This window comes from Gloeophyllum trabeum, assembly GCF_000344685.1.
Source record: "Gloeophyllum trabeum ATCC 11539 unplaced genomic scaffold GLOTRscaffold_00006, whole genome shotgun sequence".
In the NCBI taxonomy this organism is placed as follows: Eukaryota; Fungi; Basidiomycota; class Agaricomycetes; order Gloeophyllales; family Gloeophyllaceae; genus Gloeophyllum; species Gloeophyllum trabeum.
In genome coordinates, this window is record NW_006920415.1 from 1,131,705 (window position 1) to 1,154,714 (window position 23,010).

The following is a 23,010-nucleotide window of genomic DNA, read 5'->3' on the forward strand; positions in this document are numbered from 1 at the left end:
AGACCGTTTGCTGGGCAAGGACTCGCAGACGCCCCGAGAGGGCTCAAAAGGCTTCAGAGAATGCATGGAATGTATATTCTAACACTACACTAAGGGCTGTAAATTATTATACTCTGCCCCCAGCTGTATGCCTCTCTACCCTCCCTCTCGATGGGTCTTTGCCGCACATTTGCCGATACCCGAAAAGGGTATATTTGGCGCGGACAAACAACGCGTGCAGAAATGCGATGTTCAGTTTCTTATGCAAGGCACTGTATTACCCCTTATGTCAAGGATTACCGTTTGTGTGATGGAAATTAATTCCAAATATGTAGGGTGGCACTGTCACACATCCCTCGGCTGCCTAATGGCAAGCATCCTGTTGCCTACGGTACAAGCTATCACAGTGTTGAAAACATGCTGTATACAGTACACTGACTCTACAGTAACACTGATCGAGGGTGGCGGAATGCCACCCTAGGGCAGCAAAGAAGGCACTTGTTATCTATTCCTCAGATACATGTAACTGTAAAGCTTGACACCAAGTATCTGATGGATCGAAGACTCTGACCGCACTGGCAGGCCGCCAACTTGAGAGTTAGAAGTTGATATCATTCAGTATCATTCAGGTCAAGATGAAATAACTATGAGCATTGTTGATGCCGCGCAGCGCCCGGGGAGCAAGAAAGATTATTTCCCTGCTTGTAGAGTCCCTGCCGTGGGTTTACCATAGACTTTTATATGTGAGGAATCGGACCTGGCGTGCGCCGCAGCGCCGAATACTTCCCAAGTAGTTGTATAAGGCTCTCTGGTGATCGAGAAAGCGAGCGCTTAACAGGGGTTATACCACTTACAGCCCAAATTACTCGAAATGTAATAGGAGCACTGCTCATAAATGGTAGGTGGACCGATCCAAATCTTACCGCCACCAACAAATAGGAACTATTACCCCTTATGTCAAGATTACCGTTTTGTGTGATGGAAATTAATTCCAAATATGTAGGGTGGCACTGTCAGGCATCCCCCGGCTGCCTAATGGCAAGCATCCTGTTGCCTACGGTACAAGCTATCACAGTGTTGAAAACATGTTGTATACAGTACACTGACTCTACAGTAACACTGATCGAGGGTGGCGGAATGCCACCCTAGGGCAGCAAAGAAGGCACTTGTTATCTATTCCTCAGATATATGTAACTGTAAAGCTTGACACCAAGTATCTGATGGATCGAAGACTCTGACCGCACCGGCAGGCTGCTAACTTGAGAGTTAGAAGTTGATATCATTCAGTATCATTCCAGCCATTTGCAGATCGATGGGCCTACTTTTTGAAAATCATTTACAGTCGGACCACGTCGGACAAGCAATTTCAAGTCCCCGAGAGACAGAAATCAGACCATCTGGACTTCTCTACCTTCTTCCGACGTCCCTGGCACCCACTCCGACCCACTCCGACTATACCTGGTTTTCTGAATTGATGGTCTATCGATCTGCAAGCGGCTGTCAGGTCAAGATGAAATAACTATGAGCATTGTTGATGCCGCGCAGCGCCCGGGGAGCAAGACAGATTATTTCCCTGCTTGTAGAGTCCCTGCCGTGGGTTTACCATAGACTTTTATATGTGAGGAATCGGACCTGGCGTGCCGCGCAGCGCCGAATACCTCCCAAGTAAGATAGGTTATCTCTGTTACGGTGGATTCTGGGAGCGGGATCCACGTTTCACGAAACAGATAGCCGCAACAAAGCCTCAACAACTTGAAGACCTTCCGATCTCGACATGTATTCTCGCCACGTCGCAATCAAGTAGGATCTAGACATGCGCGTTGGCATAACATCGACTGCCATCGAGGCTGTCAAGAGGCTGTTGCATTTTGTCACAAGCAGGGATACTTGAAGGTAAACGACACACTGACACTCGCATCGGCAAGGCATCGACTTACCATCTTCGACCCTGCATGACTCGGACTAGGCGGTACTTACTATTGGGCTTCGCCCTCCTCGTCGGCTAGGAGAGTGGCAGATGTGACATACGGGCCCACCCAGATACTCGGGCACAGGTTGCGCAAGGGAAATCCCTTTTCAGATATCTAATCCGACGGAATATTAATGTTCAGGTGCCTCAGCGATACGCAGGACTTCCTATGATCAGGGTCAAATACCGCCGAATGAGCTTGTTTGACCAGCGAACAACGTCGACATCATTGGAAAGTAAAAATACCAGGCGTCAGTGGTCACGGTCTCCAGCAAGTCTCCAGGTCGACGCCTTGATGGGTCCTCTGAATCGCGGCGGTCCCGAGTCCACTTTGACGAAGCAACCAAACCTTCCGCCGGCTTCACTGGCATTGCATCAGCCTTGTTCGATGTCAACAATGTGGAGCCTTGCTATGATGCTCGTTTCGATACGAGTCAGGCACAGCTGACGACGAAGCTGTAACTTTGTCTACGATGACGCTCTCTCGTCCGAGGTATTTCCCGGGATACCTGCAAGTATTCAATTTCCGACGGGTTGCTCATCAGTGGCTCATCCACGGAGCTCCTCCAAGTCATCGCTGAAACGAAGTATCGAGACTACTGGATCCCTATGCTCGCCGTGGAGCAGGTGAATCCCGGACTATCCAGCCTAACGCATACCCCGTAGTGCGTATGGACATTTTCCCATCAAGTCCTTCGCATCGGTTTTTTCTTGGCTCATTGCCCCGAGTCATTTGAAATATCCCAAGTCCGTGTCCATGAACCAACTCCTACCACGTCCCGCCAGCCTCAATTTGCTTTTTCTCCCCCTCCCCCTCAAGGCTCGAGGCACTGGCACGCCAGTGGCGATAAAAATATTTCAAGAACTGGGAGAGAGCATCGAATGTGCTCTACCCAGCGCTTGGCCTCGTGTTCGAGCATCTCAAGCTGCAACCGGAGAAAGAGTAGCAGTATAGCTGCCCTGGTTGTGGCTGATGTGGATGCCTAGCTCCAGAACGATCCGTAGGACGGTTCAATCAAGCAAGTTGTGCGGTGGCAACACCTTGGCCGTTGCACAACTCGCATGTAGCGGTTCCGTCCTGCCTCGTCTCCGCCTTCGCTTTGTTACATCCCTCATCGATTATTATAGGGCCCCAGCCACCTAGCAGGACCGACAGCTATACGGTATACCACTCTCGGTATTCATATAACGAGTATCAATGAAGTAATGTAGTAACGCGAATCACGACATACCACGACATTCGCCGCGATTGACCGACTCTTCCATCAACTTTCAAATCATATCCAAGGAGAGCGGCACCGTGTCCCTCGACTCGATGAGGTGGAGGATGGCTGGTATGCTCCCCGCAGGCAACCATTCATGGTAGGTCGGTGAAGAATACGCAAGTGATGCTTCATGACATATTAGAAGACCGTCCTTCGTTGATGTTCACCTGTGCTAATCCAGTCGAGCCGCTTTAGCCCACTGTCTCCCCGCCGGCTCCAGTGGCCTGGAGACTCAAGCATAGACAATCACAGGGGCCGTCGTATCTCTAACGGCTTTGACAAATTCGCATGTGGGCTGAGCCGGGTTCGTCCATGCACACTCTCGTCTGCCTCGTGTCCGCACCCTTCATTCCCTTGCGAAACCGGCGGAGGACATTTTGAAATAGCTCCTCCGGCATTCCTTACAAGCAGATCTATGAATACCATCATCCTCCGCCTGAATTTCAGTGTTGAAGTCGTTGTTGCTCATGATTCACCGGTACCTGCAGCATTTCAGTCGGCTCCATTGGCCTGGAGATTGAACCATCGTCAGACATAGTTATAGGAACCATCCTCCCTAATGACTTCCCGCCCGGGGAGGAACAGGCTTGCGTTCGTACGTCCACATCTCTGCTCTGCTTCACAGATCTCTTGGAGTCGTCGTGGAACCGGCGGAGGGCATTTCGAAATCGTCTTTCGACATGGATCCAAAGTAGGTCTATGAATACGGGAGTAGTGATTCATGACATATCACAACATCATCCTCGGCATGGATTTCACTGTCGAAGTCCAATTGAGCCGCATGGTTTAGCGGTTCTTCCAGCATTCCCGCCGGCCCCATTGGCCTGGAAACTAAACCGTCGGCAACCATGCTCAGCCATAGTCATAGGATCCATCCTGTCTTCTCTGCCCTTGACAAATTCCAACATAGAGCCGGTTCGCCTTCGTACATCCACACTCTGAACTCGTGTACCTGTTTCCAGTGGTGCAGTGGCTTGCTACCTCTCACACTCATGTTCATGCTCCCGTCCTCTCCCGAGTCCTCGCCGGTGTCCCGCTTTCTTATACACGTCTGGAGACGTCTGGGGAGCATACTGCACGAATCTCAGATCTTCTACCGTCGGTAGCTCACCCCTCGTATCTCCCCCCTATCGCCCCCCGCCGGTTGCGCCACTCATATTCCAGTCATACCGTCGGCGTCGAATATGTCATGGCCATTTCATTGAAGTGACGATTGCAAAACATATCCATACCTGCGGCCGAGCGCAGTCATGATCAGGCTTTAGATCCTCCCGTGATCTCCGTCAAACAAGCTTAAGCTTGCCAGCTTCGATCCGCGCGTATCTCCCGAATCCGAGTCTACGCTCCGCAATTCGGAAATCCAAGATATAATGTGCTTGATAGAGTTGGTACTGCCAGGACAGCGACGGATCTGGAATCGACGCTTGTTTGACATTTTCTGGGGAGGGTACGCTTCGCGTACATCCCGACGATCGTGCAACGTTCAACGTCCACTTGTGCAATCGAATAGCGCTTTTCGCAAATCCGCCTTGTATTCGCTATCTACGAGACAGTAGAGACACAAATTAATTTAATCGAGTCCAAATTATGCTCTCGGCCCTCTTCCGAGTAAGAAAAGAGTAGCATGGTGGTGGGGATGGATATAAGTCTAACACGCGTAACGCAATTGCAACCAGATGAAATGAATGAATGAAGTCTAATTAGTAGTAGTAAGGGACAGGTGGCAAGCAGGATCGATGGCGAGTAACTACTGGTATGGGGTCGCTAAGTATACATGGCGCCGAATAGTCCGCTCGAGAGTAAGTAACAGTAAAGAACATACACAGGTGAAACAGAAAAGCGACGGCGCGCGCGCTCATGTCTGGCGCTTGCGGTAGAGGAGCTTGGCGGTCTGATGTGGCAGGACGGCGGCCTCGAACCAGATCTGGCGCGGCACGACGCCGGGCTGCTCCAGCTGGATGTCGTAGTTGAGCAGCAGGTGGCCGATCATGAGCTTCAGTTGGTTGGCCGCGAAGAACCGGCCGGGGCATGCTACAAACGCGCGTCAGCATCATCCCTACTGTACGCAACAAAGTCTCGGGTCCCCACCATGCGAGCCGTGCCCGAAAGGCAGGTAATCGAGGCTGGTCGTGACGAGCAAATGCTTGCTCGCGGCGCCGTCCTCCTTGGCCGCGCGCGCGAACCGGAACGGGTCAAAGTCGTCCGGGTTCTTGTAGACCGAGGGGTCCGTGTGCACGGGGTGCGACGTCGCGGCGATGTTCGTGCCCTTGGGGATAAAAGTGCCGTCCGAGAACGTGTAGTCCTTGAGCGCGATGCGGTTCAGCGACCACGCCTGCGCGCCGTTCAGCCGCAGGACCTCGCGCAGGAAGCTGTCGAGCAGGTACATCTTGCCGAACGCGGCCTTCGTCCAGCCCTCCTCGGCGATCGCCTCCTCGACTTCCTTGCGGATGGGCGCGATGTACTGCTGGTTCGCGGCGAGGTAGTAGCACGAGTGCGTGAACGTCTGGGAGAGAGGATCGTTAGACGTGTGTCAGGTTGCCTGCGGGAGCGCGGGATACGTACATGGGAAATGGTGTGGATGGCGGCGACGTTCACGCCCAACATCCTCCGCGTCATGGTGTCCAGCGTCTCATCCTTCGGGACAGAGGCAATCAACCAGGACAGCATGTCATTCTAAACCAATGATCGTCAGTCCGGCGCGAACATTCTCCCCCGGACTCGCGGACGACATGAGAACGTATCAATTGTATATTCCACGTCTGTCCATCTCGCGGCGGAAGACCGAGGGAGAAGCGGAAACGGAAACTCACAGGCTGAGACGACCACTCGCCGTCGGCATCCTCCAGAGCCTTGACACGCTCGTCGAGGACGGGCTTCAGCAGCCGCATCCCCGTGCGGATCTGCGTATTGATGTTCGTAAACAGCCGCCCGACGATGCTACGAGCGACGACGATCAGTCAGTGAGATAATACTAGCGGAATGGAAGAGAGGGGATCGGGAACCGACGAGCATCGAGATTCGATAGGCTGGCGCTCGGAAGCGAGATAAGGATTTAAGAAACGGCGCAAGACAGAACAGGGCAGTGATTGGCGGGCAGGGCGGGAACCGGGCAGCCCGAAAAGGAAGTGCCATTCCCATAACGAGCCGAAGAGAAACGGTACTCACCCGTGCAGGAAACGAGGGAACAGGCAGAGCAGCAGGCGGCACTGGAACATGTCCACGATGAAGCGGAGGTTCAGGTTGATGTATTCCTGATCTCGGCCTGCGTGCGGAACCGGTGAGTCGTTGCGCAAGTGGCTGTATGCGCGTGTATCGAACTTACAGAGCGGCGCGCCCACAAGGATGCGGTTGTTGATCCTGGTCGACAGCTGACGGCCGGTTTCAAGGCAGGGGATGGCGGTCCACTCTAAGAAAATAGGGAGATGTCAATCAATCAAATCCGGCGGAACGTCAGGAAGCGCACCTTTGCTGTCGGTGAGCGGCATGTGCTGCTCGAATGCCAGGACGCACTCGTCGTGGAGTTCCGGCGTCAGGGCCTGGATGGACTTTGTCATCTTGGTCTGAATGAGCGTGGTGTGGATGGGGTTCAGGTACACCTTGGTACCGAACACAAAGTCAAGATGAAGCATCTGTGCGCAGTAGTTAGTGATGTGATGCTGAGAGGAGACGGCTGCCTGGGATACTCACGTCAACGAGGGCCTGGTCAAGAGAAAAGATGTCGTCGGGCGCGGCGCGCAGCTCTTCGGAGAGCTTTTTGCCGCTGACGACGACCATCCAGCGGTCGAGGATGGGGACCTTGAACCAGCCGCCGTAATACTGGACGGCGTCGTGAGTCGAAGCGTGGTTAGCGAAGGGAGGCCACGCACCCTCTCGTATCCTTCCTGGATCATGTCCCGGCCACGGAACATGAACTGCAGTGCGCCGACGTACGATGTGAGCGGTCCCGAGGGACCGATGGTAGGGATGCCATCGAGTGGACCGGGCCTCCAGAGGGCGCGGATGACGAGGGCGCCGACGACGATGAGGGTGAGGAGGACGTAGGGGGAGGCGAGGGTGCTCGCGGCGGAGGCGAGGAGGCCTCGCGGGGCGAACGTGGCGCTGTCCATGTCTGGGCTGGCAGGGAGGGGAGGAGAGGGGTTGGGATAAACGGGGAAATGGGGGGAGCGGCTGGGAGTTTATAAGAGCGGGTCGGAGGCACGATCAGAGGCGGAGGGGTGGCAGAAGGCAGACTGGGAAGGCCAGGAACGCGACAGACGGGACGGCTGGAATGATGCTTATCATGAGCGAGCGAGGATCCAGCGCAAGCCGAAAACAAATGGCGTCCAAACCTGAGAAAGGGCCGGGAAGACCAACAAGTGATTCATTAGAGGTGCCCCGAGCCGTGGACAGCGCCTGGCGGACTGGCTCCTTACGAGACCTGCAACGTAACCGATCACTCTCACCCTGATCACCGCCTCATCTCCGATGCTCCCAATCCGTCCTCGCTATTAGATCCCCATCGGCACCCAGCCTTCCCCTTCCATCACCGACTTCTTCCCGTCGTGTTCAGCCAGACCACGGCCCAGTTCTGGCCCGCGCTCGTTGCAGGCCAGCCGTCCCCTCTTGTGGCTTTCTGCGTATCCCCCTCGACCATCGTCACTCGTCTCCGACTGACGCAATGCCCTCGATATGCGCATCCATCGCAGAAGGCCCGCCGTCTCGTAAATCGTGGAGCGTCGCCAGGCGCCATCACCGCGACGTATTCTTATCTCTTGACAGGAGTGCCCCGTCCTTATCCGTTTCAGTCGGACTCGCCGTAGATGGATGGAGTCCAACATGCGCCTTTCGGCTCCCCTGCGTCCACCTCGTTGTTCCAGCGCGTCGCGACGTGTCTTCCCTGTCCAACCTACCCGACTCGCCCTTTTCTCGGACCGCTATGGACTTCCATACCGCGGAAACGCCACCCAAATAAAAGGCGTACAAGTACAGTTGTCATCCAGACGCTTCGAGGCAACAATCCTGACTTGCCCGCGTCGGCCGTCAACCATCCCCGCTGCTGGAATCATCGGGTCTAAACCATCTGAGCATTCCAGCTTCGCGCGTCATTCAAGCTCGCGTGTCCGGACCTGCAGGAAGACGCAGGGATCGTCTCCCGCATCTGTACCGCGACATATCAGCTGGAAAAGGCTTCCCTCTCTCCACACCCCCCGGGTGGCTATCGTCTCCGCAGATAACGTAGCGTCGACGTCGACGACGTAGAGCACATACGTAGACACAGCAAGTGTATTCAGCCAGCCGAACAAGAAAAACTTTTTCGGTCGCCCGGTACCCTCAGCCTGAGATCGCGTCCGAGGCCATGGCCAATTCACCAACCTTCATGGGGCCACCGCATTTGGGCTCCGCCACGTGCGCCTGGTGGGTGCCCGGCCGATCAGATCTGTGCGCCAGATATGCCTCCGACTACACCTTCCCCGCCATCTAGATTAGGCTCGCTTGCGTAGGCTATAGGTTATTAAACTCGCGGTCCCATGGTGCGCTGGCGGTGCATCCGCGATACTCAACGCCAGGCTTATCCGACAGCGCCAGCGAGAGTCCTCTCCATCGTCCGCGCTCAGCCACAGTCGCGTACGTACGTACTTGATTGCGATGGCTGGATATATCATATCATATCATATCGTCCGCCCCGCCGCGTTAGCAGCGCCTGGCATTATGAAAGCGGCTCGCTGGGGCCTCGCCGCTTCCCACCCCCGCTTCTCACGTCACCCCCTCCCTCACCATTGGTCTGACTCCATGAGGCTGCTATTTATACGCCCAGCCAGGATTGGAGAGCGTGATGGGATTATGGCAGGAATCGGCTTTTGGCGAAGGCGCGATACTTCGGAGAGGCCTCTTGCGCCTGAATTAAAATCCAGCCCCGGCATATGTACATTGTCTCGCGGCTGGGTGCGCTTGGCTTCCAGTCGGACGTATATGCGGTACATACCCGTCGGCCCGACGCAGGAATACGACATCCCATCTTGTATCAGATATCAATGTTTCTTATGCCTGCCAGGACCCGGTGCATCACCACCGAATCCCAGCGCGTCATTCATTGGCCGCCGCCTTCCCGGGCGTGGCATCCCGCTCGTGCGCGCCGAGCTCAACAGGACGCCCGCGACGCGTTCGTTGGTGTGAGCAGCGTTGCGGAGACCAGGAACAAGGGTGAATAGGGGGCAGTGCCACAGATGCGACTTGGCAACCCGCCCGCAAGCCTCTCGGCCCCGCAGAACATCAGCGCTGGGTCCAGGTGGACGTATGAGAACCACGTCTTTGTTCAAGAAAATACTGAAGGCGCCGCCACCGAGGCCAGGTCTCGAGACTCGGGCGCACGTACTGCCGCCAATCGCAAGTCTTCTATGAATACCGCTCAATCCGGGTTGAAGGTCGCCCCGTAACGGACAGATGGCAGAGCGTCCATGGGTCCCGTCGTGCAAAGAAATCAGGACTCTCCGCCATTGGCTGCGCGCGGAACACAGACATAACCACAACCCAGGCCATCCCGCGACATCGCGGGACCGCCTCTCGCACAAAGTCCCATGCATGCATGCACGCACACCCCCAAATCAGCCTCAGCACATGCGCAGTGGGCCTTAGACGGAGAACGCGCCATACTGCATATCCGCAGACCGGGACAATGGACGCGGTTAACATACCGATTGCATACGGACGGGGCGTAGAGCCGCAGAGCTTGAGCCCTCAGGCCCAGTTGGAATTGCTCCGGATTTCTTCCGAGGGATGTGATGTTCGGGCTGCCCGGAGCCGCGCAATGGTCGCGGGGAACCTAGACGGCAACATAGTGGGCGTTCATAGAACGCACACTAGCCGAGAGAAGTGTGCAGGACAAATGAGAGAAATTTGCGGCAAACGGCCATTTTGCTCGCCCAGACCCTCAAGGAAGGGAGGCGATCCAGACTGGCTGGGATAGAGTCGCCTTGTCTCCAGAAATTCAGATTAGCCGGTCCACAGATATAATAGAGGTCAGTAGTTACCATCGCATTTGGCGGTATAGAGACGACACAGAAGAAACTTTGCCTACAGCGTATGACCCAACGTACGACGCATCAGCGGCACCGAGGACAACAACGGTCTTAAGCTTGACACCTTAGGAGCTCCACAGCACTCGTCGCGAAGCTGTTGCCCCTGACCGACGGAAGACAGACGCGCAGGTTGAGAAAGATATCTGATAACCTGCGAACGCAGCTGCGCGGTCAAATGGCTCGGGACTCTGGCAGCTCCTCCATATGGACTATGCTGGCCCAGAAGAGCACGAGCCCGAGTCACTCTCTCGAGATTAGGTGGCGTTTCCCACCGTAATCCAGGTGATTGTGGCTGCTCATCCCGGGGTGATAGACAGGGCGTCAATTCGTAAACGGTCGATGGTGAGTTGCCGCGAGCGAGAACATACGGCTTAGATCTAACAGGGATTAGCGATCTCGGGGATACGTATGTCACGGATGTTGCGCACCCTTTTCAGTCAAGGTTAAGTTTGACGCGGCTCCGCTCATTGCGAAGGAATGGCTAATTAGAATAGGCACTTGGTGCACCGACAATGTCCTCTTGAGGTACATTGCAATTGGGCGCCTTGGGGCTTCAGGCGCAGCATCAAACGCAGTCACTTTTTCATTGTCCTATAGTCGTCAGATGTCTCATGCAGCTTGCCGAATCAAATCTCGTACGGCTGCAAAGACAGGGCACCGAGTCCAGATCCATATCTGCGACTTGCACGTGCTTTCGATTGAGGACCATGAGCAGGATGGTAATCCGAGTGACGGAAACCGTCAGGTCACAGGGACCTATAGACCATTGTAAGCCAGAGTATCTCCGAGTTCTTGTCGAACGTTAGAAGCTTTCGGGCATCGCGGGGTGAAACCAGCTTGATGTATGAATAGCCTTGGAATAGGCGACCGGAATAGCTGGCATGGATCGAGGCCACGTCCACATTATGCCTCACGAGGGTCCAGAGATACCACTAGTACCGACGTTGACTAGACAGGACTTCAACATGAGCCTTGGAAGGAGTACTGCGACTCTCGGCGAGTGCCAGGAGTACAGTAGTGTTCAACCACGCGCGGCGTGATACATTGCTGTCCAGCATTGCATCGGCTCGGCCAACTATCCCCTATTGGCATACTCTAGCGGTCATACAATACAGCTATTAACGCCCATAGCTGAGTCAACATCAGGGCCCGTGAATCCTGGTTGTATGCTAAGAGAAGTCAGCAGAAAACACTTATCACCGTGTACAACCTTCCTCTTACATGTTGGAATTTCGGGGTAATCGGTCGAGCTTGCGAGCTCGCGCGCGATAGGACAGGGCCGCCGTAGGCGGCTGTTGTGGGTGAATGTTTATGCGGAACTCGTATATAGTCGCTGTATCTACTCATTGTACGGTACGCGATTGCCCTTCGGGCAACCGACCGCCTGGGGCAAACGCGCTCATCTTCCGTTTGCTTGGAATATTTCAACATTACATTTCTCTGATGCCTGCAGAGTCGGACGTCCACGCTGAATAGCATGCATGACACGGTACCCCGAGGCCTTTGTGAGGAGTACAACATCCCGCTGCCAAGTCGATGATTGCTATCCAACCGTGGGTTGTAGAGACTCGGAGAAGTCCGGCTTTAAATCATACTTGCGGAAGGTCCTCCCATTGGCTGGTATGAATTGGAGCGGAGTTGGAGCGTATCTGCGAAATATGTCCGTGCCTCGCTAGTCCACATTCTCACTTCCACCTACAACCTGAAGACATACAACGTGAATGATGACACGTTTGTGTTGACAATGCAAATGTAGGTCCGACATCTACTGCACTCGAAGCGCCAGCGCCCCCCTACGTTCAACCTACTCTTCAACAAATCGCCTTCCTCCTTTCTCCTCGTAGCCAGCTCATCCAAGTCCCGGTTTGCGCTCAAAAACCTTCCGCTGAGCCAGTCTTCCGATCCACTGCTCAGCCGGACCAACAAATGACTTGCAAGCTCTGTACTAGTATCCACTAGGAATGGTGTGATCGAGGGCACGTTGTTACCCATGGCAGTGCTTGGCAGGAGGTAAGATGTGGATCAGATGCATTTCAATGTCATGGTACGTACAGGATAGCTCCCGGACGAATGGATCAAACCTTTACTCCGTCGAATCCATACTCTGTGGTTACAGTTGATCAGTCTGGATACGGATTAGCTCACCAACGTCGATGAATTCGGCCAGGCGGATCAATGCATGTTTCGAAATCTGGTACGCACTTGCACCAAGGTCCCTATGTTGAGCTAGTAAGGAGGAACGAAGGATAGCATGCCTTTTCGCTACCAGGGTCTTGTGTATCACATTGAAGATACCACCTTGCGATTTCAGGGAGCAGTCAGTTCCCTGGCATTCCCTGTGGATAGATGCTTACGAATGCTGACATCCTACGTTAACTTTAGCACACTTCTTACCCAGAGTTGAGAATGGAGATGAAGGCTTACCATGCTCGTCCACCATTCGGTCGGATCGGCGTCCGCCAGCCTTGCCCACTTCTCCATGGAACCCGCGTTGGCGATGACGACATCGATCCTTCCAAACTTCTCGATGCACTTCTTGACACTCTCGCTCACTGCTTCCCCGTCAGTTACATCAACCGCGTACTGCTCGACAGCCGCGGATGGTGCAAGCACACCAACGGGTTCAGCGACAGCTAACAGGGCGTCCTCAACCTCGACGTTGAAGTGATGAACAAACCATCCGCGCCTGCCCGTGAATAGGCCCGAGCTGTCGACGGCTTTCCTGTGTAAAGGTAAGTTACTAGTATGGCATTCCAGCACAGAGGGCACGTACACCAGTGATATAGATGATCTTTCCTTTGGCGGCGTCTTTAAGACGTCTGCTGAGATCGATACCTGGGTACACGTCATTGTGCCATATGATGCTCGGGTGCTCTGCTTGTGGGGCCATACTGCGATATCGTGTATCGGACGGACGTGCCAGGACGCACTACTTATACAGCCTCGATACTTCTTTCTGTACCGCTGTGGCCGAGGGTACTGTAGTAAGCGGTTCCTTGTTTTCATTGCGCCATTGTGCCTCATAATGCTTTGACATATTGATCAGCGGGGTTTGTAGGGTGGAAGTCCTAAACACGAGTTTTTATTGATTCATGGCCAGGCGCTGGGATATTGCGCCGGGTACGTCACTAAGAATTCAGATATCCAATTTCGGCGATCCGTCTCTTCAGGGCCGTCCTTGGGACGACGAAGCAGCACGAATATGAATGATCAAAGCTTTAAAGGCAGACCGTCCCAAACAACTTATTCATTTCTTGCCCAAGTACGCCACCCCTAGAGTACATATGCCAAATATTACAAGACAAGGGTGTCGACAGAATAGAAAGGATAAGAAATGGTAACATAGTAGCTACGTATGCACTTCCTGGGCAAGGAGTGCCTCTATATGCCTGGTTTTGTGGCAAAGGTGGCTTCGCAGCTTGGAATATGAAGAACTTAAAATACGGGCCTCCAATTGACAGCATCTTGATAGCGGTACTCCTAGCGGACGAGCTCTAAGTTCCCATGTTCACGTAGCCAGGCTTGGGACTTGCTGTCAAGTTGAGAGAAGACGCCACGGTCCATATGAATTGATTTCAGAGGGAAGTCTTCGGTGTTGCGGACCTTGACGAGCGTACGCAAGTCGTTCCCGAGTGTTATAGGAACACTACGCCCATGCCACTTGGCGTGCAGATCCAACGTGTGCAAGGCTGCGCAAGGCTGCGCAGAAGGGTCCTTTTAGGTTGGAAGAATGATCGACCTTGTAGAGAGCTTTCACAACATGGGACCAACACGGACATAATTGCAGTTCTTTGATGCTAGGGAAAGCCGCGCAGAAGGTGGCAGCAGCCAGACCAACAGTACTGATGTTGCCCGGAGCCTTTGCTACGTCCAGGTGGCTCCAATCCAGGACTCTACGCTCCCCGTGACGAAGAATCACCTTCTTCAATTGACTAGTGAATGCGGCGTTTCTTCGTAGCGCCGCGGTCATCGCGTTCAGCGGCGCAGCATCACATTCAGTCAGACGTAGCAGATTGACGTTCGGGGCATTCAGCAGAGAGAAGAAGCGGGAGCAAAACTCCTTATCGTCCCTGCAGAAATTAACGTCGAGTAACTGTAGAGACCGAAAATAGAGAGGCTGGTCCTCTTTGTTGTCCCCCGTGAATGAGATGCATGGACCGACTATGATGAGTTTCATCAAGGATGGGCATTCCGAGAGAAGACGTCGGAACGCCGGGGCATCCACCGGAGAACGGACCTGATCCAGGGTGAGAGCGGTCAAACCACGGAGGAGATGGGTATGTCGATCCATTCGTATGGTGCCCATCGTGAGCTCATTAATATGAGGAGCTCCATTTCTTAGCATCCTTAGAGTATCATCGACAACCCACGGAAATTTTCCGCCGCGTACCACCGAGAGTTCCTTGAGTTTCGGAAGATCGACGTCCTGTAACTGCTTTCCCAGGGTGAGCGGCTCGTCTTCCATACCCTCGTCGACTTCACTCTTGAATTCAAGATCCAACGTCTCCCACCTCTCAGATGTACTGATCAGCTGTTGCAAGAGGCCCAGGACACGCAGAGTCATTCTTTTCGTCAACTTGAATGTAACACGAAAGCTATCACGTTCCGGCTGAATGTCGACAGTGACATGAAGAGGGCAGTTCTTCGTGCGCTCCAGCTGAAGTCCGAGTAGTGGACCAGACGTGGACATCGAAAGAGATACATAGCTCCAGAGTTTGGGAGTATTGACAGCCAGGCTTCTCCATCGCGGAGAGACCCAGGAAAGCTCGAAAGTGTACGTAAAAGTCGCTTCAGGTTTGGTAGCGACCATGCCCTTCTTGCCACCTCTAGACGCCGTCGAAGAGCTGAGGTAGTACCATATCATGAGAAGCAACTCGTTAGGCAATTTGTTGATGCCTTCATCTTGTATCGTTCGACCGTTGAGGCCAACTGGAAGCTGCGAAAGAATTGAGGATCCTGGGTTGACTGGCATTTCTTGCATATTGACAGCCACAGCGTTGGTGGTCGGCATACTGGAAACGATAACTACATCAGACTTGTGGCTCATAAGGCGCGTAAGTCCTGAGTCATGCCTGTTTCACTGACCTGTATGTAAACCTTTCTAGAGTCGGTAGTGTTCAGGAACAGCGTCGAGCTAGTGAGTTATGATATGGCTTCGAAATGCGACGACGCGGGCGACGGTGGTGCAGTGTTGAAGAGAACTGGACCTGAGCCGCATTTATAACGCACGGGGGTACCATTGTTCTTTCGGCTAAGCCACATCGATCAAAACCGGTAGCGGAGTTCGAATTGCGAGTGTGGCTGCGACTCTAATTGGTTGCCACGGCTGTCAACGGCCCATCGGTTCTGCCTTGCTCGCTATCGTGGAGGTGCAGACGGCCAAAGAGCGCAGGAGGGCGATCGTTTGTACGGCAGCAGATCAATCCAATACGACATCCAAAATACATCCAATCATTCCAAGTCCATATATCATGATTATACCGCCAATATAGCCCAAGAGTCCATAATCCACTAAATCACCGACCTATCGGTCAAAGCGCACAGGTCAATATCAAAACCCGCATGAAAGGGCACACCGGGAGCCAGTGTTCACTGTCCCTCCGGCTTGTGCTCCGATATATTTCGCTTTTCCATCACCCTTTGCGCATGTTTCTTGGCCTGTTCCTTCTCCTTCCTCTTCCTCTCTTTCTCCTGTTCCGTCACTTCGTCATCGTAGAAGGACACGGTGCGGCCAAGGCTATCACGCCAGATGCCATCTCTCTGTACTTTTCCTATTCGCAATGAGTCAAGTCGGCGGTGTACTAGAGCCGGAAGTGACGTAGAAATGCTCACCATACCGGCCCGTGTTCTGGTTAGCCTCGAGCGCCTCCATCCATTCGCGCACGATCTGCTTGGAGTCTAAATCCATTGACATTGACATGAGAAACGCCTGCAACAAGCAAAGGGACTCGGGTACTTACCGACAAGGACGTTCACCTCCTCCGAATGGAACCAACTCTGGGTATCTTGGTTTCCATTGCCCTGAATGCCGACCTAGCATTCTGTTCAGAACGCATGTCCATCATTCCCGTAAGGAATGGTTACTCACTTCATCGTCGATAACCATGAACTTTACTATAATTACGCACGCATTTGTAAGCAAGAGGAAGACGTCGTACACGCGGACATGAGAATGGACTAACCATGACAGTTACGGCTTTTATAGATCGCATTAATAGGCCGGATCTGATCCTTGCCTGGAACACGAAGTCACGCATTCAACTTATGACTGCTTCCCTGCATGGCCTGGCGTACGCACCTGTATACCAGTACACGTCAAGGAACTGCTCCTTCCCGACCTTCTTCAGCTCCTTGTACATCTTTATCACCACCTCCTGATTGGTCCCACCCTAGAATCGCCCAAGGCCATCAAGAACATATTGTCAACTCATCCACAGGTCTCCGTACCTGGAATGGAATACTCTCCCCCTTATCATTGAACCCAAGGTCAAGGTATAGAACCACTTGCACTCCCCGCTTGGCCGTGTCAATACACGCCCGGACCACAGGCGCAGCGTTCAGCGTCGGAGTCTGACTGCGCACAACCGTGAGCATGATAGTATACCATCCCCAAAGGTTGAATGGTAACGTACATGAACACCTTGCGCTTCGCGTACCTAAACCCGGCAAGCCACGCAGCATTCTGCGGCGTCCGGATATCCTGGTGTCCCGGCACTGTCATTCACGCGCCAGTCAGCTCAGACGAGACAGCAGCAAGGCAAGGCAACTGACTTCCATGAGGCTTCCTGTTCACCAACGCAATGGGGAACGGATCGTGTGCTTTGTGGATCAGGTGCGGCCTGAAATCCTCCAGCAGCGTATCATCGTCGATATTCGCCGTCGTGGGACGAATTGTACCTGCGTTTAGGGCTGACCAGACGAAGTCAATCTGTGGGCTGACGGACGCACTCGGAGAGGTACACACATACCTTGAGACAGGGCGTGTTTCCGCTTCCGCACCGCCTCCGGCGAATCAAACAGCTCTTGACCATTCCCATCCACGGGCGGCACAGCGCGCGACGTCGACGTCCGACTGTCCTCGCTGGCGCTCTGGCTGAGCGGCTCCGGCGCGGGCCGCTCCAGCTGCCCATTCGCATCGGCTTCCTGGCCAGCAGACGCACCGTTTATTGGGCGATCACGGTCCTCCTTATCCTTGGGATGCCCGCCGATGTCCTGATCCACGGCGGTGCTCGAACCAGCACTGCGCGCGTCAGGGGCGGCGGTACCATTCTTCTCGTGGGCCTCCCCATCCGTGTCGTGGTTAGACGCACTGTCTTGCTTGATCTTGGCTTCCACGATGGCGTGCGCCAACTGGACTCCTTTACTCTCCCCGTTGGACGGCGAGCCGTCTATCGCGCGTACCAAGCCGTCATGAAACGATAACGCAATATCCAGTAAAACTAAGCACTCACTGTGCGCAATCCCTGCATCACCGTCCTCCGCGCCGTTCTCCAAAACATTCTCTACCACACACCCGGTCAACCATCCCCAACCCCGCAGGAAAACCAAATACACTCACTTGAGCTCTTCCTCCTTCCCCCAATACCATGCCTCTGCATCATCGTCTCGACCGCGTCCGCAAACCGCTGGCGTCCCACCTGACTCCCGCTCGCCTCCCCGGGCGCCTCCAGCCCCCCAAAATCGAACCCCATCCCCCTTAGCGCGCCCTGCCACTCCCCATGGTGCCTCCGCACGTCTTTCGCGCGCGCGCGGTCGCCCTCGCCCTGCTGCTTCAAGAGCGCGCGTGCAGCCCGTGCCGCGCGGATCACGTCGATGTGCCGCAGGAACGGGTTCTCGCCGTCGAACTTGAAGTTCGACGAGGGCGGCGGGACGGGGTGCGCGATCAGCGGCGGGAGCGGCTTGAAGCGGTTGTTCCAGGAGAGGACGAAGGTGTCGACGAAGGCGGAGACGATGGGGCCTTCGAGGTGGATCATCATCTAGAGGGGGTGATGGGGATGTGTACGTGAGGGGCGTAGCAGGAGATGTTATGTACGAACCTCGACATTAGGACGGTCCTATTGAGTGCGTGTGGTCGATGAGAATTTGGATTATTATGCAGTAGAACAGAGCACAACGGACCTGAATGTTATTACTTCATGGTCCGGATAATTAGTATCACCAGTTTCAAACAACCCGGGAACCATGGAGACGTACCTATTAAGCAGCACTACCTTCTCATCCACTACCATAAACTTGGCGTGGAACGTCCCGAGGAGTACGCGATGAAAGTTCTACGCAGTCAAATGGTCAGCCATGGCTCACGTTAGCATACTGGCTGTACTGGCTCAGTGAAGGCGCGTTTCGTACGTACAATGACTTCGAGGTCGATATTAGGGATTTCACTCGGATCGGGGAGCTCAACGCCCTTCCACGGGCCAGAATTCGGCTTAACCTGCACATGGCTTAGCGCGGACGTTAGGTTGGTGCGCGGCATATGAAGACAAGTCGCCACTTACTTCTTAAAGAATTGCTTCGGTGTGCCTCGGTCGTAAATAACTGAGCGTATGTCAAGCTAAATGTGGTTGAGGGCCAACAATAATAAGAACTGACGTTTCACTATGATCTTCTCTTTTTGTCCTCTCTCGCCGACGCGTTTGCTCAGCTCCCTGAACGCATTGAATATAGTCTTGTGGGAGTCAGAGGGTCTGTAAAGAGAATGCAAGATAAGCTCAGCAATGGAGTTCACTTGGGCCAAACACTGACTGAAGGTAGTTAGTAGCTCTGGTGTATAGGAGAGGCATCAGTCAATGTGCTGATGACCTGATTCTATGGTGCTCACAATAAGACTTGTTTCTCGGCATTAACGATGCAGTGGCTGATTGGGGAGGGAGTGTTAGGTTCGCTCGGACGGGAAGGTCAGCGCGTCTCACTAGTAGTGTTTCATGATGTCAGGAATTACACTAATGATAGATAGAGGCATAACAGCCGACGATGCCATGAGAGGTGGCGATACGAGGCCGCTCAAGGGGTCTCGAGCAAGACATAACAGTACATCGGAATATATCTAGACTCGAACATCAGATGCCTCCTCGAATGCCCTAAGCGTACGCATACTCACCTTGAGGAAAAGGTTAGATGGCCTGTACGGGAAGTTCCCCGATTGCTGAGACGCGTCCAAGTGAGTATCAAACGCTCTCGCCTCAGCCAGCGCCTACTCACAGCGGCCTCGTCGAGGTCCTCCTGCGTAAGGTCATTATCGCCCCTGCCCTTATACAGGTCGTGTCTAATCTGGAATCGCAGCAATAGACGCTTCAGAAAGAACGGTTTCGGGTACGTCTTCCACGCGGCCCTGCGCGGGCTGAGATGGGGGTTCTCCGCGAGCGCCTGGGTGACGGTCGGGCCCGTCCTGACGAGCTCGTGCGGCTTTCTGTCCTTTTCCTTGTTGGTCGACATGGGCGGTGGTGCAAGCAGCGGAGTGCTACTCGCGCAGGGAGCAGGTCATACTGTATTTATAAACTCCATTAGCAGCCTGTCAAGGGGCACTGCGCGCGGTCGGGCCTACCCGCCACACTCTGACCGAAACGGATGACGACACCACGCGGCCATCTATTCTTAGACCGCTGCGCACCGCCACTCTCAAAATAGGCTGCACTGCCACAGATCAGCGATGGAATTCTTCTTCGGCAGCTCAGTGGCAGCTCTGACAGCCACCGCTGCATTCGCAGCGAATTGACCACAATACCAGCATCGAACCACCTTCACGTCGTACCAGCTGTGCAACACAGCCATACACCTCTACCAGCGCCATATGTATTGGCACTGAGTTTCCCGCAGCCGCCAAGCAATCCTTGCCTATTGCAACACAGCACCCGATCCATAGACTTTCACAAAGACACTGCATTTTTATCAAGATTTTCTACGTCTTTTTCTGATTCTACCTATTTTAATCCAAGTAAAATAGCCACTTCAAAGGCGCCCCGAGGACGACGTCGCAGCAGCCGCCAGATCACTGTAAACCATCAGCGCAGGACGAGAGGAGGAAAACAGCATGGCCGACCTGAAAGCTGTCTCGATGAAGCCCTTGATGTCCTTATAGCTGACCACCAGACAACTCTGCTCATCCCGGGAGATAAGCATGATCTTCTCCTCCGTACCGGCGTCTAGCTAGCGGGCAATCAGCTACAGTTACCAGGACCAGAACAGATACTCACCTTGTTCAAGCAAGTCAGAACATGTGACAGGTTTATCACAGGGTTGCCATTTTCATCGACCTGGTGGAAGACGTAGTCCCTAAAGAGCTTGATGATGTACCTGTCACCAGTCTCCGACCATCGTGGTTCACGGGCGAACCTGGGGGGACACCATGAATGAAGACAGTCAGCTCGGAGACGCATAGATATACGCACTCAGGTCGCTCGTTGATAAATCCCAGTTTAGACAGAAGCCGGACCAATCGCGCGTTCTCCAGCTCACTCATCAGCTCCGCCTGAAGACGATCCACGGAGCTGTCCACCCGAGGTCAGGTCCCGGTACGCATAAACAGCGTAACACACGCACTTCTGCGCCTCCTCCATCTCGGCAATAACCCTGCTGCCCAACATATCCTGGAAGAACTGCCCAATAGTCTACCCTGCGATGAGTCTCGCATGGACAACGAGCGATCCCAAAACAAGATACCTTATGCGGCCCGGGCGTCGAGTACAGCCACCTGACCACCTGCTTGACGTCGTTCGAGTACGTCCGCCCAATCGTGTCGAGGGCCTTCGCCAAGTTGTTCGTATTCGCGGCGGCGACGTTCTGGCAGCACAGCGTGACAATGAGCGCGCCGAGCTTATGGAGGTCCTCCACCTGGAACACTGGCATTATCTCGCTCGGCGCCTCCCATGTCAGCGCGTCGACGATACCGCAGGAGCCCAGCCGCACTCTGAGAGGGAGAACAGGTAAGACCGGGGCAGAAATACCTATTTGTGAGGTCATCCTACCTGTTCTTGTCGGTGACCAGGACCTTCGTCACGTCAAGCGTGCGGACGGCGATACCCCGGTCGTGCACGGCGCGGATGGCAGAGGCAATCTGTACGATGTACGACCAGAGCGTGCGTTCCGGGAGCAGCTGCGCCTGCGCTTGCAGACGGCCGCCGACGAATGACGGCGCTTTAGGTTTGACGTACACATCATACAGTGTTTGGGCATTTGCATGGTAGTCGTAGACAACAACCAGCGCTGAGCGAACCGGGAGTCAGAGACAAAGGGCATCAGTGCGCAGCGCAAGAGATTGAAAATACTGACAGTTATCGCTGAAGGCCCGGGTAGTGAAAGCTTCCCTCACGGACACGATATTCGGATGTCGGATCTTGTTCCATGTCTCGACAGCAGCGAACGCGTTAACGTGCGACAGCCCATATCCTGGCACCGGAGATTTCAACAGCAGTCAACCAGAAACGCCGTCGGACACTTACTCTCCATCCTTCGAAGAGTGTAAGGAACGCCGTCCTTCTCGCTGATAGCTCTATAAACGATCGAAGACCAGTTGCCAAATTTACGCCGTTCGCCGACAGTAGGTTCCAAGGGCACCAGGGTGTGGTACCCTTGCAGTTCCTCCGGAAGATTGAGTCCCGGCATAGGCGCTGTACGGATGATCTCCGAGCGGCGCTGCAGCTCTTCCCGTATGTCGTCTGGTATGAAGTAGTTGCGAGTGAATAACGAGGGCAGTGGCCGAGTGTACAAGTGATAGTTCAACTGTGCAAAACGTTAGACGTGAATGCGGACAGGTAAGCTACGATGACGTACTGGCTGCTGAACGAAGGTAGGCTGCGAGTGGGGGTAGTACGCGTTCATGGAGTCGTAATCGGTAGATAACCCCATCTGCTGGTGATCCCCAGTCATGTCATACATACTGGTGTCGATCTGTTGACAGTCGGCTCACGGCTCGCTACAGTCAGGGCACAATCGAACTCACCGCCTGCATTTGGGCTGCTAGCTGGTCCACAGAAGCGTCTCCATTTCCACCGGCAGAGTAAGAGTAAGGATCGTACGGGTCGTTCTCGGTATAATCATCATAGGATACAGTGGATGAGGAGCTGGCTTGAGTGTTAGGCGCTGAGACATCGCACACTCAAGGGTACATACGCGGGTGCAGGTATCTCGGACTCAGCCTGCTGCTCCGATTCTTGTGGCGGTGAGGTAGAACGAGCGGAAAGACTGGACTTCGGTACGAATACTGGAGCATTGACAGCTTGGGCGGGGAGAGCGGGCGCAGCTGGGGACTCCGGACGTGTACTGACAACATAAGGTCAGAACCCTCAGTACCACCGCAGCCTCGTCGCAACCTACGGAGAGGTAGTTTCCTGCGCCTGACAACTACGCGTCAGCTGGCAAAAGCAAAGTCTGCAGACAACTCACAGGCGGATGATAATAGATACAGCCCTTGTCTTGGAATTTACATGAACTGAAACTCGGGTTCACACGTCTCCCGTCTATCACCACCAGCAAAGTATTCACCCATAAATCAAGATATTTCTACATTGCCGTTGCGTCGAGTCTGCAACGCGCATCAGCGACGCGGGTCCGAGGCGATTCTAAACCGAACTGACGCACCTTTCCTGGAAGACGAGGATGGGCTCTTGGGCGACGCCGGCCTACCGTCGCCGTCGGGGCGTGTTATTTTCACCGCAGCATTCGCAGACTGAGGCCTCCAGAAGAATCCGTTGTGAGTGTCTGCACCGCTCTGCATCTCCGTCGGCCTGGATGCAGTCGCGTTGACTTG

At 54.2% G+C, this 23,010-nt stretch overlaps 5 protein-coding genes across 5 annotated transcripts; all 5 read right to left on the reverse strand.

The window, feature by feature from the left end:
- Positions 1 to 5,068: 5,068 nt before the first annotated feature.
- Positions 5,069 to 7,319, reverse strand: GLOTRDRAFT_76028 (cytochrome P450; the record flags this gene model as incomplete). Its single annotated transcript, XM_007867661.1, has 9 exons — positions 5,069 to 5,244; positions 5,302 to 5,716; positions 5,776 to 5,886; positions 6,024 to 6,150; positions 6,379 to 6,475; positions 6,536 to 6,619; positions 6,677 to 6,842; positions 6,901 to 7,029; positions 7,080 to 7,319. 9 exons carry the CDS (start codon positions 7,317 to 7,319, stop codon positions 5,069 to 5,071), a joined length of 1,545 nt encoding a protein of 514 aa, XP_007865852.1.
- A 4,749-nt stretch (positions 7,320 to 12,068) lies between these two features.
- GLOTRDRAFT_8683 (uncharacterized protein) lies at positions 12,069 to 12,917 on the reverse strand (the record flags this gene model as incomplete). Its single annotated transcript, XM_007867280.1, has 3 exons — positions 12,069 to 12,267; positions 12,383 to 12,523; positions 12,640 to 12,917. Coding segments are annotated over 3 exons (618 nt in total), but the record flags the coding sequence as incomplete, so codon positions are not given.
- Positions 12,918 to 13,748: 831 nt separating this feature from the next.
- GLOTRDRAFT_93370 (uncharacterized protein) lies at positions 13,749 to 15,279 on the reverse strand (the record flags this gene model as incomplete). Its single annotated transcript, XM_007867662.1, has 2 exons — positions 13,749 to 13,957; positions 14,046 to 15,279. The coding sequence occupies 2 exons, from the start codon at positions 15,277 to 15,279 to the stop codon at positions 13,749 to 13,751; spliced, it is 1,443 nt and encodes a 480-aa protein (XP_007865853.1).
- A 377-nt stretch (positions 15,280 to 15,656) lies between these two features.
- On the reverse strand, positions 15,657 to 19,700 carry GLOTRDRAFT_138593 (uncharacterized protein; the record flags this gene model as incomplete). The annotated part of the gene is made up of 23 exons (XM_007867663.1): positions 15,657 to 16,039; positions 16,101 to 16,166; positions 16,229 to 16,301; positions 16,357 to 16,382; positions 16,451 to 16,504; positions 16,567 to 16,657; positions 16,716 to 16,842; positions 16,901 to 16,982; positions 17,040 to 17,177; positions 17,237 to 17,656; positions 17,720 to 17,770; positions 17,827 to 18,244; positions 18,305 to 18,322; positions 18,387 to 18,399; positions 18,462 to 18,538; positions 18,619 to 18,709; positions 18,764 to 18,803; positions 18,858 to 18,952; positions 19,011 to 19,028; positions 19,087 to 19,122; positions 19,178 to 19,311; positions 19,366 to 19,410; positions 19,467 to 19,700. 23 exons carry the CDS (start codon positions 19,698 to 19,700, stop codon positions 15,858 to 15,860), a joined length of 2,529 nt encoding a protein of 842 aa, XP_007865854.1. The 3' UTR covers positions 15,657 to 15,857.
- Positions 19,701 to 20,154: 454 nt separating this feature from the next.
- On the reverse strand, positions 20,155 to 22,423 carry GLOTRDRAFT_60614 (uncharacterized protein). Its single transcript, XM_007867664.1, has 12 exons — positions 22,374 to 22,423; positions 22,204 to 22,324; positions 22,035 to 22,151; positions 21,704 to 21,983; positions 21,534 to 21,650; positions 21,230 to 21,467; positions 20,925 to 21,171; positions 20,805 to 20,872; positions 20,654 to 20,752; positions 20,459 to 20,597; positions 20,305 to 20,411; positions 20,155 to 20,256 (listed from the first exon to the last, which is right to left on the reverse strand). Exons 2-12 carry the CDS (start codon positions 22,210 to 22,212, stop codon positions 20,214 to 20,216), a joined length of 1,464 nt encoding a protein of 487 aa, XP_007865855.1. The 5' UTR covers positions 22,213 to 22,324; positions 22,374 to 22,423; the 3' UTR covers positions 20,155 to 20,213.
- Positions 22,424 to 23,010: the final 587 nt, after the last annotated feature.